This window comes from Trachemys scripta, chromosome 11 (assembly GCF_013100865.1).
Source record: "Trachemys scripta elegans isolate TJP31775 chromosome 11, CAS_Tse_1.0, whole genome shotgun sequence".
Taxonomy (NCBI): Eukaryota; Metazoa; Chordata; order Testudines; family Emydidae; genus Trachemys; species Trachemys scripta.
Genome location: NC_048308.1, coordinates 74,090,641 through 74,104,385, shown reverse-complemented (window position 1 = coordinate 74,104,385; position 13,745 = coordinate 74,090,641). Strand labels below are relative to the sequence as shown.

Sequence of the window (13,745 nt, the reverse complement as noted above, 5' to 3'; positions counted from 1 at the left end):
CCCATGCCAAGGCACCACACGATAAACCCCTTGGACTTCTGCAGCCTCTTAAGGTACCATCCAGCCCCGGGGCAGTCATCAGCCTCAATTTCATAGAGGAACTACCCAAATCCAACGGATTTATGATAGTCCTGACCACACTAGACCACTTCTCCAAGATGACCCACTTTGTACCCTGCACCAGTCTTCCCCCCTCTGAGGAAACTGCCCATCTCTGGGTGGACAACATCATTCATCTTCATGGTCTTCCAGAGTGCACCGTGGCCCACAATTCATGTAACGCTTCTGGCAGGAGGCCCTCCGAATATTAGCAGTTTGCTCCAGCCCCTCATCCACCTACCACCTCCAGATGAATGGAGAGAATGCACCAAATTCCGGAACACTACCCACGGTGCTATATTAATGATCACTAGAGCGACTGTTCCCCTCCACTACCCGTGGCAGAGTTTGTGTACAATAGATTTAGGGTGTGGAGGGTGAGGTGCTTCTCCAGGAGATCTGGGGCCGCAATTGATTAACATGGCAACTGGATTCCAAACTCCTATTTTCCTATGACCATGACTAGAAATGATCATTTAACTCAGTGTGATGCATTTTTAGCACTGGGCAATAGAAGGGTTAGGCTATGATATCCACAGCTCATGCTGTTCAGTAATCCAAGGGGGTTTGGCTACGAGGTAAGGTAAGGCAGGTGTTTCCCTATCTGCCTTTAAGGACACCTCCAGTGCCTCCCAGGGCCAGGTGGAAAGCCAATGCTTTTATGCACCCGCATTTGTCCAAGCACAGGATTGGTGCTGGATAAATAGTAAGGCGACATCTGCCAGGTTTAACTCCGAGAACTGTGGCTTTCCATGCTGGAGAGAATTCTTTGGTATCATGGTGGCCTCGGACTGGCTGCATCAGAGATTTTCTCATGGTGATCTAGCAACATTTTGTTTCAAGTCTGACTCTGTGGTAATCTCCTTCCTCATTGCAGAAAGCACAGAAACCTTCTCTGTCTGTCCCTCAGGCCGTGCCTCCAGCTCCGTCCTGCTGGGGGGACACGGAAGGCAGGCTTTTCTCTCAGGAAGTCTTTCTCCCATCTCATCACACACAGTGCCGGGTTCTTCCCGCACTCTGCCCAGGCTCCTGTCTCCCCCTAGGACTACCGGATAGCAGGACATTTCGTGCCACTCTGCTCCATGCACTGCCCAGCACTCGTCCCCATCGCTCTGGGCGCCCTGCAAGTGGAGTAGCTCTAAGGTATTTACACCGATAACTGCGCCCATCTCCAGCTTTATTGCCCACGGGGCTCCCCCTTCCCAACCCAGCCTTCCGCATTCCCCTAGGCCTTCAGCCCACTCCTCCCGCTCTCCACCCCAGGGAGACCCTGGGGAAAGCTCTGCCTCACAGCCTGCCCTGCACATGGCTACCCCCCGGCTCTTGTTGACCTAGGAAGGGAGGGAGAAGGCCAAGGAGCCTTCACCAGGCTTTGTGATTGCCCCATCCTAGCCAATACAAAGGGGGGAAGGCACCTGGCAATGTGCCCAGCATAGGGGCCCCTCTGGAAGTTGCCAAGGGCATCCCAAGCCCCAGAGCGGGAGATGTGGTGGGGGCATGTCAGGGCCAGCCCAGCGGTAAGAGGAGGCGTGGCCCAGGCACTCCCTGTCCCTGACGGTTCAGGATGCTGAACAGGGGTTTGGCAGCCAGGGCAAAAGTTAGGGAAGCCCCGAGCAGCATCTCAGCCAGCTCCAGGGGTTCAGCCTGTCCACGCAGCCCCAGCACTGGGGAGGTGTCAGCTGCTCCCCGTAGCCCCTGCTTGGCCCTGCCTGAGAATGCCCTGCTGCCAGTCCCCAGCACGGCCCTCGTGGCAAACATCTCTCAGTGCCTGGGACCTGGGTCCGAGTGAAACCCAGCCTCTCCGGCCTCACCTGGCAGTCCGTGCGGAGCCAGGGCAGCGCCCGGTGTGATAGGATCAGGTCGTGTATTGAAAATGGTGTTACATTTCCACGCGATCCCGTTCAGAGTGGAAGGGTTTCCTGGTCCTGCAGTTCTAATGGGCCTCCTGTCTCTGGGCTCAGGACACCTGCCAGTGTAGAGGTGATTCATGACCACACTTACTACTCTGCTGGGCCTGCTTGGGGAGGGCCCTGCACCAGTTTATTACCCCTGCAGTTACTGGGTACCACCAGGTACGAGCTAAACATACAGTCACCAAGGGAAGCATGTGCTGCCCTGAGGAGCTGCCAGTGTGAAGCGGTGTCTCGGGGGGGACGGAGGCCCTTCCCTGCCAGCGCCAGGCGATACTGCCCTGAGAGGCATGTTAAGTTTGGTGAAACTTCCCAAGGGGTAGAACTGAGCCCCAGGCCGAGTGACTCCCCAGCGCACCCCCGAAGCTACTAGACCCAGTGCTAGAGGCGTTCAAGAGCAGCTATTCAGTATTTTCCGAAAACCTCCGCCCCACCCACACCCAACTCTTCACTTCCTCCCTGTTCCACGCAGGCTGCCTATATATCAGCGGCAGAAAGAAAAACGCAGCAGAGCGTGTTGCAAAGATCCCCAGCAAGTGATTGCCCCTCGCCGCTCTTCAGGCGGAACTTCACACCCAGCAACGTATTTCACAACAGCCTGCAAGCAGCTGGGCGGGAGCCAAGGAGCAGACTTGATATATGGTAAAAACAACTCTTTCCTGGGGCTTCCATTCCTGGTGCTTTGCAGGGTGAGCTCTGCCCGGCTGTGGATTTCCCCATTCAATTGCTTGCTGCATAGTAGCATATTGCTTGGGTTACACTCCGCTCTTCCCAGAAAGGAGCCGCGGTCTCCTGATGTGTGTTCCAGACAGCTCGGACCAGTCTGTCGCGGGAGCCTAAATTCAGCTCCCTGCTCTGCCTCAGGTGTCCTGGGTGTCCTTGGGCAGGCGCTCTCTGGGCCTCACGTGCTGGGGGAGCCACAGCACTGCCCTGCATCCCGGGGGGGTGCTGAGGAGACAGAAAGCTCAGGTGCTACGGAGACAGAGCCTTAGCGTCCACTGCCTTCTCACACTGCCTTCGGGACGGGGGTGGCCCCTTTCTAAAGCCAAACTCTGGCTCTTGAACGTGCCCGGTTTCAGAGGGGGAGGCAAGCATGGAATTGTTGACGATTGAGATGCAGGATTTAGGGCCCAGGGCACTATTGCTCTGCCCCTGGGGGTGTGAAGCAGGGCAGGGTGGGTGTAAAATGCCACCGTTCTGGTCTGATAACACCCCCGTGGCACTCAGTCTGCGTTGGTGCACATGGCTGCCCAGGAACAAGGCAGTGGGGGATGGGGGCCTCAGTGCGTGCACACGGACAGAACAGTGCCTAGTGTATGTTAGGACAGGGAAACGCAGCTGTCACTCAGAAAATGGCCAAGATTCTAGGGGTTTACCAGCCGGTTGGTTACATGCTGAAGCTGATTGTTTGCAGCACGCTTTGTGATTGCTCCTGTGTAGTAACAATCTATGCTAGACTGGGCTGGTGAGCTCCCATCTGATTTTTGTGCGTTCTAACTCTAGCTATGCTAGAAGCTAAAAGGAGAAATTTGCCAGTTGTCTGGACTCTCGGTTTTAATTTCCACTGGTGTATTTGCAAATGCTGATTCTTCCTGTCTGTACAGGGAACTATGTCTGAATATCATCTAGCATTTCAGCGTGCCCTCTCTCTGGGCTTGCCCTTATGTTTGTTACAAACCCAGATGCAGATATTAAAAAAGCCAACACACTCAGTAATGAACCCTAGCGGAGCTGGGAACCAACCCCAGATCATCAGCGAGCTGGACAGGATGTGGGATTACAGTCAACAGGCTGCCCAAGGATCAAACTGCAGCTTCGTGCTCTGAACAATAACAGGGTCAATGTCACCTTCAAAGCGTGCGCTCCCCAGCGAGGTTCTGCTCAGCCCAGGCAGGGACCAAGAGGGAGCACCACGTCAGCCCCCCCACCCAGGGAGAGGCCCTAATCTGGCCTTAGTGTACTGCTAGGTAGCTACAGTCTTTACTCCTGCTTTCTGACCGGCTGGCTGGGAATGCCCTCTGCTGTGTTGGTTTGTTTTAAGAGGGGCTCCGGGACACCGGGACACATGTAACTACCTCGGAAGCGCTGCCCCGGCTGGAGCTAGGGCAGCCATCTGCTAAGCCAGGGCTCCTTTGTGTTTGTGGGATGGGGCCTGCCCACGCGATGGAAGGTAGCAGAGCTAGGCAAGAAGATGGGTCCCCTGCTCTTTGCTGTCTTTGCTCCTCCATGCGACACCTAAGAACACCGCTAACAGTTGTTGTTAATACAGAATCAAAGATGTGTCGGGCCCTTTACAGACAAATGCCATGGCCCTGAAGAGCTCACAGTCTAGGACAGGTACAACATCACATGCATGGGAGGCTGGTGACCTGGCCATTGGGGGAGGCTAGCCCCTGGCCCTTCCTGCCCAAGGTCCCCCTCATCCCTCGCAGGAGCCCATAGCACCCCCACTGCGGGCCCTGGCTCCAGTGCCAAGTGGCCAGGGGGCGAGGTCCAGCCCTGATACTTCGGGCAGCGCGGCCTGCCCTTGTGTGCCGCAGCACTCCTGGCTCTGGGTGGCGTGGCCAGCCCCGTGCGCTGGGCGGCAGGGCTCCAGCACCAGCCGCCCTGACTCCCTGCGGGAGGCAGGCCAGCCAGCCCCAACCAGCCTGGGCCAGCCAAGGCAGCGCGCTGGAATGCAGCGGGGGCCTGGCCTGGGGGCTGAGCACGGGCAGCATCAAGCTAGGCTGTTTGGGAAGGCACAGCCTACCCCTGCCTGCAATACCCGCCGCCCATGATCACATGCCCAGGGAGAGAAGAGGAGCAACGGGAGGAGAGCTACACAACACAGGGGCAGGATTATGGCAGGTCATTTCCAATGTCTAAAAGGGGTAACGTTCTATTGTTAATTAAAGAAAAGGAAATATTTGGGCAAACAAAATGGAGTCGGTGTTATGTGTGGCATGGGAATGCAGGTCAAATAAATAGCCTTTATTTTACAAAAAGAAGAACAGGAGTACTTGTGGCACCTTAGAGACTAACAAATTTATTAGAGCATAAATTTGTTAGTCTCTAAGGTGCCACAAGTACTCCTGTTCTTCTTTTTGCGGATACAGACTAACACGGCTGTAACTCTGAAACCTGTCTTTATTTTACAATCAGCATTGTTTTGCCCCACTTAATAGTAGTCAAAATCCCATAAACCCACCTTCTACTCCCCAGGGCAGACTCAGAGCCAAATTTGGAAACATTTGCAGAGGAATCGTACTCAGATGCAAACACATGACTTTTTGTGACAAGAGCCTAGATGTCATGGTTTTTCCCATAGCAGTCACATCCTGCCTTAGTCATGAAGGCACTTGGTTTTGTTTGTTTCATCTCTATTTTTATTCCAGTTTCTTTTATATTGCATACCAATACAATACACAACATTTCTGATAGCATTTTCTACTTTCAAAGTGAAATAAATGTTCAGAGTCCTTGATCTAAAGGCCAGAAGAGCACTAGATTGTGATCATCTAGTCTGATTTCCTGTATAACTACAGGCCAGAGAATGTCACCCAGTGATTTGCCAATAAATTATTGTGGAGCTAAAATGTATTTTTTAGAAAGACATCTGATCTTGATTTAAAGATGTCAGGTGGTGAAAATCCATCACCAACCTCGCAGCGCTGTTCGAACGGTTAATTCCCCTCACTGCTAAAACGTTTCTCTTTATTTCCAGTTTGAACTTGTCTGCGTTTAATTTCCAGCCATAGTCCCTCATTCTGCCTTTGTCTCCCAGATTAAAGAGCCGTCTAGTATCAGACAGCTTTCCTCTGTGGAGGTACTTGCAGATGCTGATCAAGTCACCTCTTCACTTTCTCTCAGATATGCTCAAATGATTGCGCTCCTTTATTCTCTCACCATAAAAGCAGGTTTTCCATCCCCCAGTCTTTTGCAAGTCTCTCTTCTAAACCCTCTCCAATTGTTCGATACCCTTCCTGAAATGTGGACACCAGTAGTCATCACACCAGTGCCAAACACAGAGGCAATACCAAATCCCTGCTCTTACTTGCTAGTCCACTGTTAATACATCAAAAGATCACTTAAGATCAGTTCAATTCATTTAAATTCAATGAGGTTTTATCGGTACCACAATCTATGCAAGTATTGTTAGGGTATCAAGGGGTAGCCGTGTTAGTCTGTAGCCACAAAAACAACAAGGACTCCGGTGGCACCTTAAAAACTAACAGATTTATTTGGGCATAAGCTTTTGTGGGTAAAAAACCTGCATCTGAGGAAGTGGGGTTTTTACCCACGAAAGCTTATGCCCAAATAAATCTGTTTCTCTTTAAGGTGCCACCGGACTCCTCGTTGTTATTGTTAGGGTAGCCATTTTCTCCAGGGCTCGTGTGCAGTCAGTTCTGCATTAGGAACCCCACGCCCTTCTCAGAGTTGCTGCTTTCCAGCCTCTCTGTGTGACCTGCTTCTTCGTTCCTTGCACTTGGCTGAAATGATTGCTCTTCCTAGCCCGCTATGCAGTATACGGCTGAGCATTATTGCCCCGGGCTGGACCCGGAGAGGAAGGGCAGGGGACCGCAGTGTCGTGATCTAGGTTAATGGACTGGAAGAAGGAAAAGCCTGGCTCTGCCCCCAACATACCGTGTGCCTGTAGACCAGTCACCTCCCCGCTCGGAGCCTGGGCTGGCCCCTTGGTAGAGTGGGGTTAAGGATACCTTACGGAGCGGGGCTGTGAGGATGAGTCCATCAGGTAAGCAGCTTGAGTCAAATCAGAAGAGGCTGGGAACAGTACGCAGCCATTACTGGCTTCCAGCTCCCTGCTCCGGCTGCGGGCTAATGCAGCTCTCTCCTGCGTCCTGACAGCGTTGTGCTTTTCATACCCACAGAGCAGCCGTCTGCTCTCACGTTACTTCGGGGAAACCAGTGAGAAAGAACAAGCTGAGGTTCCGGGGAAGAGCCCGGTGAGTGGCTGTGTGTCTGCCCCTGACTGCAGCCCAGATTGGCAGCTGGCTTGGGAGAGGGGGCCTCTACAGAACACAACCCTGGCAGCTCCGTAGCGATACCCACCACAAAGCTGCACTCCCCAGGGCTGTCAGGCCTCTGAAGACCACTAGGACCCAGGTCGGCGGGGAATGGGAAGTGCCCCAAACCCTGAAGCAGGTTCCTGAAAGCCCGAGGCCTCAGCAAGCCCTCAGTAATCACACCAGGGGAAAGTCTTTAGGACAAGCTGTTGTTGAGATGAGGTGGCAAAAAAGCACTGCAAGAATTTCCAGAGTGTGACTGACAGCCCTCACCCCCTGGCCAGAGATTCAAAAAACACCTTGTTCAGTTCCTTTCCAGGAACAATTCTGAGGTCAAAAGGAACCTTCCCCTCTGGCTTTGGCAGCAATGGCAAAACTGGGCTTACAGTGGAAAGCTGGTTAGCGAGGCAGGGATGAGCGCCTGCCCCTAAGAGAGTGGGCCCAAGGTCCAGTGGGTAGCGCACTGGTGAGGGACTTCAGCGACCCAGGGTCAGTTCTTTGCCACAGGCTTCCTGTCTGACCGGGGGCAAGTCACTTGGCCTCCATTCCCCTCAGCAGAGTGGGACTAATAGCTCTGCCTCACAAGGGTGCTATGGGGAACATGCAGTAAAGATTCTGAGACCCTGCAGCACGGGGTGCCCCATAACTAGCTATGATAGAGCGAGGCACTGTGTATAGTCAGCAAGGAGTTAATAGGAAAATTTTCAATATTGCACAACTAAGCAAAAGGAGAAATGACACCAGCTTTCCCTTCCGCGTTACACGCCAGGAGATCTCATATCAAAATGCTGCAGTGTGGCTACCAAAAGGCACTGAACCGTTAAGCCCAGATCTTCAAAGGTATTTAGGCTCCTAACTTCCATTGATTTCAGATTAGGAGCCTAAATACCTTTAAGAATAAAGGCCTTGTTTGGCCCTTATGGCAGTGAGAGAAGAGCAGACTTGTTAATTGTACATTCCCAATCAAGCATGGAAACTCAGCAATGCCCCCTAGGATATGTCTGAGGAGAACCCCATGTGCTGGAGTTGTAACTGATGCAACCTAGACATTAATGTGTAACATCACTCAAGCCTTAACTCAGAGCAGACGCTGCACAACACAGTTCTTACAATCCTGTCTTCGGGCTGGTGGGCTTGCAGGGGCCGTGTCGTGCAGCTGGGTAACAATGGGAGAACACATTCCGACATTTTCTGGAGCAAGAAACTTTTACAGGATTCAGTGCACAGGAAGCTGAAGTGATTCTGTATTTGGAAAGTGGAGAGTGAGAAAAATGTAACCTCCCAGCTGGTCCTGGGATGGAACGTCTCCCGGTCAGGACATGCAGTGGTGTAAAGGGCCAGCTCCCCGCTCCTGGAGCGCATGCAGCCAGCTAATGACGGGGAAAGCCTGGTGTGGCACTGATTCACTGCATTCCCAGTGCAGCTGCTACATCCCCTTGGAGAGAGAAAAACAGCCTTGCCTTGCCATAATCCCCAAGGGAGGACAGCGATGGAAACCCAGCCTGCCCTGCCCTGGTGATGAATCCCCGTGCCGTGGTCTCCCACTGATGCAGGGAGTTTGGGGCCCAGCAGGGGTGAACCTGTCTCAGTGCACCGCCAGCCAAGCCCGCCGTGGGTCTGAGCTGCTCTGTGGTGTGAGTGTTGGTACGATGCGAGGCAGCGCAGAGAGCATGTGGGAGCCTGCACTTCACACCTCCTCAGAGTGTCTCAGGAGGAAGCTGCACGTCAGCACTCTGACAAAACCCCCTTTTTGTAACAAGAGCAATATTTCAATGTTGGTTGTTTCTTTGACCTAGCGCATCAAATGGTGCCTGCAGGGCTCAGGCGTTCGTAACTGGAGTCTGGCTGGTGCGGATCGCACTGAACCACAAGTACCTTGGGAATAGCTTCCAGCAGGGCTGTGACAGGGGCGCTCTGGAGTGAGGGTATTACTACGGGTGGCTAGCCAGCCAGCCCTGTGTACTAATCAGAGACAGGTATTCCCTATAACGAGCTGCCAGGAGGAGGTCCCCTGTAGGGAGAGGGAAGCTGGAGAGAAGGCCCTGGAAAAGGCCACGCCCCAGGCCACTAGATGGGAAGAGGCAGACAAGGAGAAAGGATGCCAGAGAAGAAGCCGTGAGGGTCAGAGGTTTGAGGGGAACTGGGCCTCCCGGGAGGCAGCATTCTATACAAAAAGCAGGGGAGAACTCTGCAGGGCCTGGGCGGTGGGGGGTGAAGCATCTGCAGAGAATTGAGCCCAAGAAGGGGGCAGAAGTTCTGCACTGTTTGCTGTGGCCACTGGAGAGTGGAACTGAAGAGAAGCCCAGGTGGGGCAGAAGCTCTTGTGTTTATTGCTTTTGATTTATGGGACGTTGTTGGTTTGAAAGATGGGGGAATGGAAGTGAGTATCAACTGTCTGGAGAGCCAAGTCACCCCACAGGCCACTGGTGTCCCGAAGAGAGCTGTGAGGGCGTGCCTTTGGGACAGCGAGTCGGTGACGCTGCTGTTAGTCATGGAGTATAAGGCCACACAGGACAACTCACTGATCTAGTCTGACCTCCTGTGCAGCACAGGCCAGCACCCCCACACAAACCCAACCCAAAAGCATGGGGAAGAAGTCATTAACCACAGAGATCTTCTCAGTGCCATGACAGGCCATGAGGCAGTCTCTCTGGCAATGCTCACAGCCAGCTCTATTCCCCTGCAGGGAGAGAGGCTGAGAGATCTCTCTTCTCTTCTGCCAGGGCCCCTGCAAAGCTGCCTGCAGTGGGACCAGCCTGCGCAGTGTCTGACCAAGTCAGTTCCTTTACCTTCCCCCAGAGCCTAAAGGCTCCTGCCATGAGGAGCTTGTGTCTGACTTTGCAGAAAAGCCTGAGATCACATAGCACAGCATCAGTGTCTCACTGGAACTGGAGGAGAGCAGAATGGGGTGGGACCCCGTTCCCCTGACTGAACCTGGCCCAGTCTCTGAAAAGGAGGCACTAAGGCTGTGGGGACAGGGCTACAAGGGTCCAAGCTGCTGCCAACTTATGTCTGACCCCTGCTCAGGAAACCTGGTTGTGCATCAGCAGGGTGCAATGTAAGCCATGCAGGCATTCCCCTAACACAATGGGCCTCAACCTTTCCAGACAACCAGAACCCTTTCAGGAGGCTGATTTGTCTTGTGTACCCCAAGTTACACCTACTTAAAATCTACTTGCATACAAAATCAGACATAACAATACAAAAGTGCCCCAGCACACTATTACTGACAAATGGCTTCCTTTCTCATTTTTGCCATGTAATTATTAAATAAATCGACTGCACTATAAAGATTGTACTTACATGTCAGCATATCGTACATAGAGCAGTATGAACAAGTCATTGCCTGTATGAAATTTGCATTTGCACTGACTTCGCTAGTGCTTTTTCAGTAGCCTGTTGTAAAACTAGGCAAATATCTAGATGAGTCGATGTACCCGCTGGGAGACCTCTGCGTACCCCCCGGGGTGCACATACCCCTGGTGGAGAACCACTGCCCTAACAGTGGCTGTGAGGTAGAAAACAAGTTGAGTCAGGCGGTGCTACTAGGGCACACCCCTACTACTAGGGGAAGTGGCTGTAAGAGCACCACAGTGCTACAGACGGGCACTTCAGAAATGGGAATGCCAATGCCATTAATGCTCCTGACAGTCAACAGCTGGGGCAAGTCATCCCTCCCCACCCCCGATAACGAGTTGGTGGGTAGGCAAGGGAACACTAGCAGCGGCATCTGGGGTGTGGTTATGGGGGAGGAAGGAAGGAAAGATCTGGAGGAGACAAGTTGACTGCTCTAAACTGACCCCCTCTGCAGCTGTCTGTGGGTTGTGGCAGGGCTGTGAGCTCACTCAGCGTGGAGGGCGCTCAGCTGACGACTGCATTCTCTTCCCAGGCTAGTTTTTACAACATAAAATGAGCTGAAAATAGATTTTAGACAAGAAACAATGGCTGAAAACCAGCCAGGTCCTGGAAGGGGGAGCAGGGTCCACACAGCCAAGGGAACCTTTTCAGATATTAGAGAAAAGATACTCACAATGGGTGAAATGCGCTGTGGTGCAGAGGGCCCCGCAACAGGCCAACACCCCACTAGATCCCACTGACCCTCAAAATGGGCTCAAAGCAACCTGCAAAGAGTTGTAAATAAACTGGGCTTGGCACCATTTTTGCTTCTTTATGATGGAGAAAGAGCCTGAATTTTTTAAACTCTGTTTGTTCTTTACCTCAGAAATGGCTGGTGTGCCAATGTGAAGACTTCTGGGACACCTCAGGGATGTCTGGCAGTTCTTAACATGCCAGCTGTAGGGCTGTGGGCATTGACTCTTTAACAAAGGCTTCCTTTGTCCTAAATGCTAGTTAGTCCTTGGCGTTCACTGGGTGCTCAGAAATAGAGAACTCAGACAGTCCTGAGTTCCCCCTGAGCTCAGCTTCCATGTCGGTGGTTCTCCTGACTTGCACTCCAGTCAGGCCTAGACAGGCCATGAATTTCTGATAACCAACCAGCAGAAAAGAAAAGGCCTCACCCATTTTCGGAGAAAGCACATGCCCAGTTTGGTTCTTTTGCAGGCCCTAGTTCTTGCCCTCTGCTCAGGGCTGAATTTTGCCCAGTCCCGGGGAAAAGAGCTTATAACTCTTCCTTCCCCACTCTCCCTAGCCCTCTACTAACAACTCTTTTTCATAATGATCCATCCCCTGTGTCACCCCCACCTCAAAAAGCCAAGCCTGGTAGCAAAGAGCTATGCCAGGGTGTGTATGAATAACGAAAGGAGCCAGGCATTTCTGTGTACCCCCGGCATACACCAGTGCCCTATGACTGTGTCCAGGACCCAGGGGGAGTTTCCCAGCTACTCCAGCTCTCCCCCGGGAGAAAACCTCAGTGCACACAAAGAGGAAATTTCCTCCCATTCTGGGGGCAAAGCAGTAGCCTTTAACATTTGAAAGGTTTTCAAGGCCTGCTTATAAAATAAACCCTGTGGAACAAGCTCCAGAGAGCCCAGTGAGATTGCCTCGTGCGAACCAAGCCGGCTGCTTCTCAGGGAGTGAGCTAGCAAACTGCCAGCCTGTGTAAGCTGAAGGCCAACTGGGGAAGGCTCCTTGGTTCTCTAAAAAACTGGCTGTCTTGGTGCTGTTCCCCATTCATCTCATGCAGGCCCTGCCCACTACCAGCCACAGATAAAAGGCCTGTGATAATATTGCTTTCCAGGGAGTGACTTTTTCTCTTTTCAGACCCGAATGTGATATGGCTAATTTCTCTAGGTTTTCTTTGGAGGTACATAACAGTAGGGGTGAGTTCAGTAAGAGGAAGGAGCACATCACATGGTGGGGGAGCCAGATGGGAAGGGGCTGGACACCAGTGATAAGTTTCCAACCATGCAGCCGCTGCTTTGTCTTTATCCCTCAGGGAGGGTCCAGGGCCTCAGCAAACTACTTGTTATGTCTAAGTAAGGGCTACAGTGGCCTTCCTGATACAGACCCTGCAGTGATGCTGTGTAATGCTGCACTCACTGGTGGGAGACATCTCTCCTCATTGTGAAACTGGGCAGGAGATAACTTATGTGAACAACAAATCTCTTTCCTTCTGCAACTTCAGCCACTTCTGTCAAATCCCTGAACTGGGGGTATTGCAATCCTGGCTGTGTGGCAATCGACTGTGTTCTAATCCATCGTGCCCACTCGCTAGCTCAAGGCTTCTCAGATGTTTATGGTGTGACTCATAATGTAGTCTCCTAGCCAATGTCCCCTCCATTCCCAACCACAGAGACCATCCGCCTTCCCAGCTGAGACCCACATCACTTCTCTGTAACAACCTACATGGGACAATAATCCTAGCAACGCTTTTCAAGGTTGATTTGTTGGTTTGTTTGTTTAGCTTTTTAAGATGTAATTTAACAGCTGGAAACAAAGAGCAGAGCAAGCCTGTGTGAGCAGGCAGGTCATCAGCAAGTGGTCTGTGGGTAGGGTTACCATACGTCCGGGTTTTCCCAGACATTGCTTCCTCTGACCCGGCGGATTTTCCAAATACAGTAGAACCTCAGAGTTCCGAACCCCTCGGGAATGGAGGTTGTTCGTAACTCTGAACAAAATGTTATGGAGGTTCTTTCAAATGTTTACAACTGAACATTGACTCAATACAGCTGGGAAACTTTACTATGCAGAAGAAAGATGCTGCTTTCCCTTTATCCCTTTATCTTTTTAGCAGTTTACATTAACACAGCACTGTACTGTGTTTGCTTTTTGGTTTTTTGGTCTCTGCTGCTGCCTGATTGCGTAATTCCGGTTCCAGCTGAGACGTGTGGCTGACTGGTCAGTTCGTAACTCTGAGCTTCTTCCGGAAGAGGCACTGTTCATGAGCAGACATTGCAACTCAGAAAGAGCACCAACTGGTCCACCTCCCAATTGGCCCCTTCCCTGCAGCCACATCTGATTGGCCCCTGGCAGCTGCTGGACCCCGCGCACCCAGGCCCCAGCTCCCAGCGCTAGGGAAGGGGAAAGTCCCACAGGGAGGCGATGACGGACAGCTGGTGCTGCGTCCTGAGTCTGCTCCAGCCGCCCTGCCTCCATGACAGGGAGTGACACTGCCCCCCACCTTGGGAGTGAGGCCCCAGGTACCCCCTCCAACACCCCACAAATACCCCCTCCCAGGACACCCCCCCTCCACCACCCCCAGGTACCCCCTCCAGCACCCCACAAATACCCCCTCCCAGGACAACCCTCCTCCATCACCAATCAGGCCGGTGTC

At 52.5% G+C, this 13,745-nt stretch overlaps 1 protein-coding gene across 2 annotated transcripts in view; it reads left to right on the top strand.

The window, feature by feature from the left end:
* The first annotated feature begins 555 nt into the window (after positions 1–555).
* ITGB2 (integrin subunit beta 2) overlaps positions 556–13,745 on the top strand; it is a 51,802-nt gene continuing 38,612 nt past the window's right edge. Inside the window, exons 1-3 of one of the 2 annotated variants that reach the window (XM_034785668.1) lie at positions 556–1,242; positions 2,482–2,651; positions 12,765–12,849. Coding sequence is in view for 1 of the 2 variants with exons in the window: in XM_034785667.1 (XP_034641558.1) it covers positions 2,649–2,651 (3 nt within the window). In the remaining variant the exon portion in view is untranslated. The remainder of the gene's footprint in view (positions 1,243–2,481; positions 2,652–12,764; positions 12,850–13,745) is intronic. The other variant, XM_034785667.1, reaches the window with a different exon arrangement.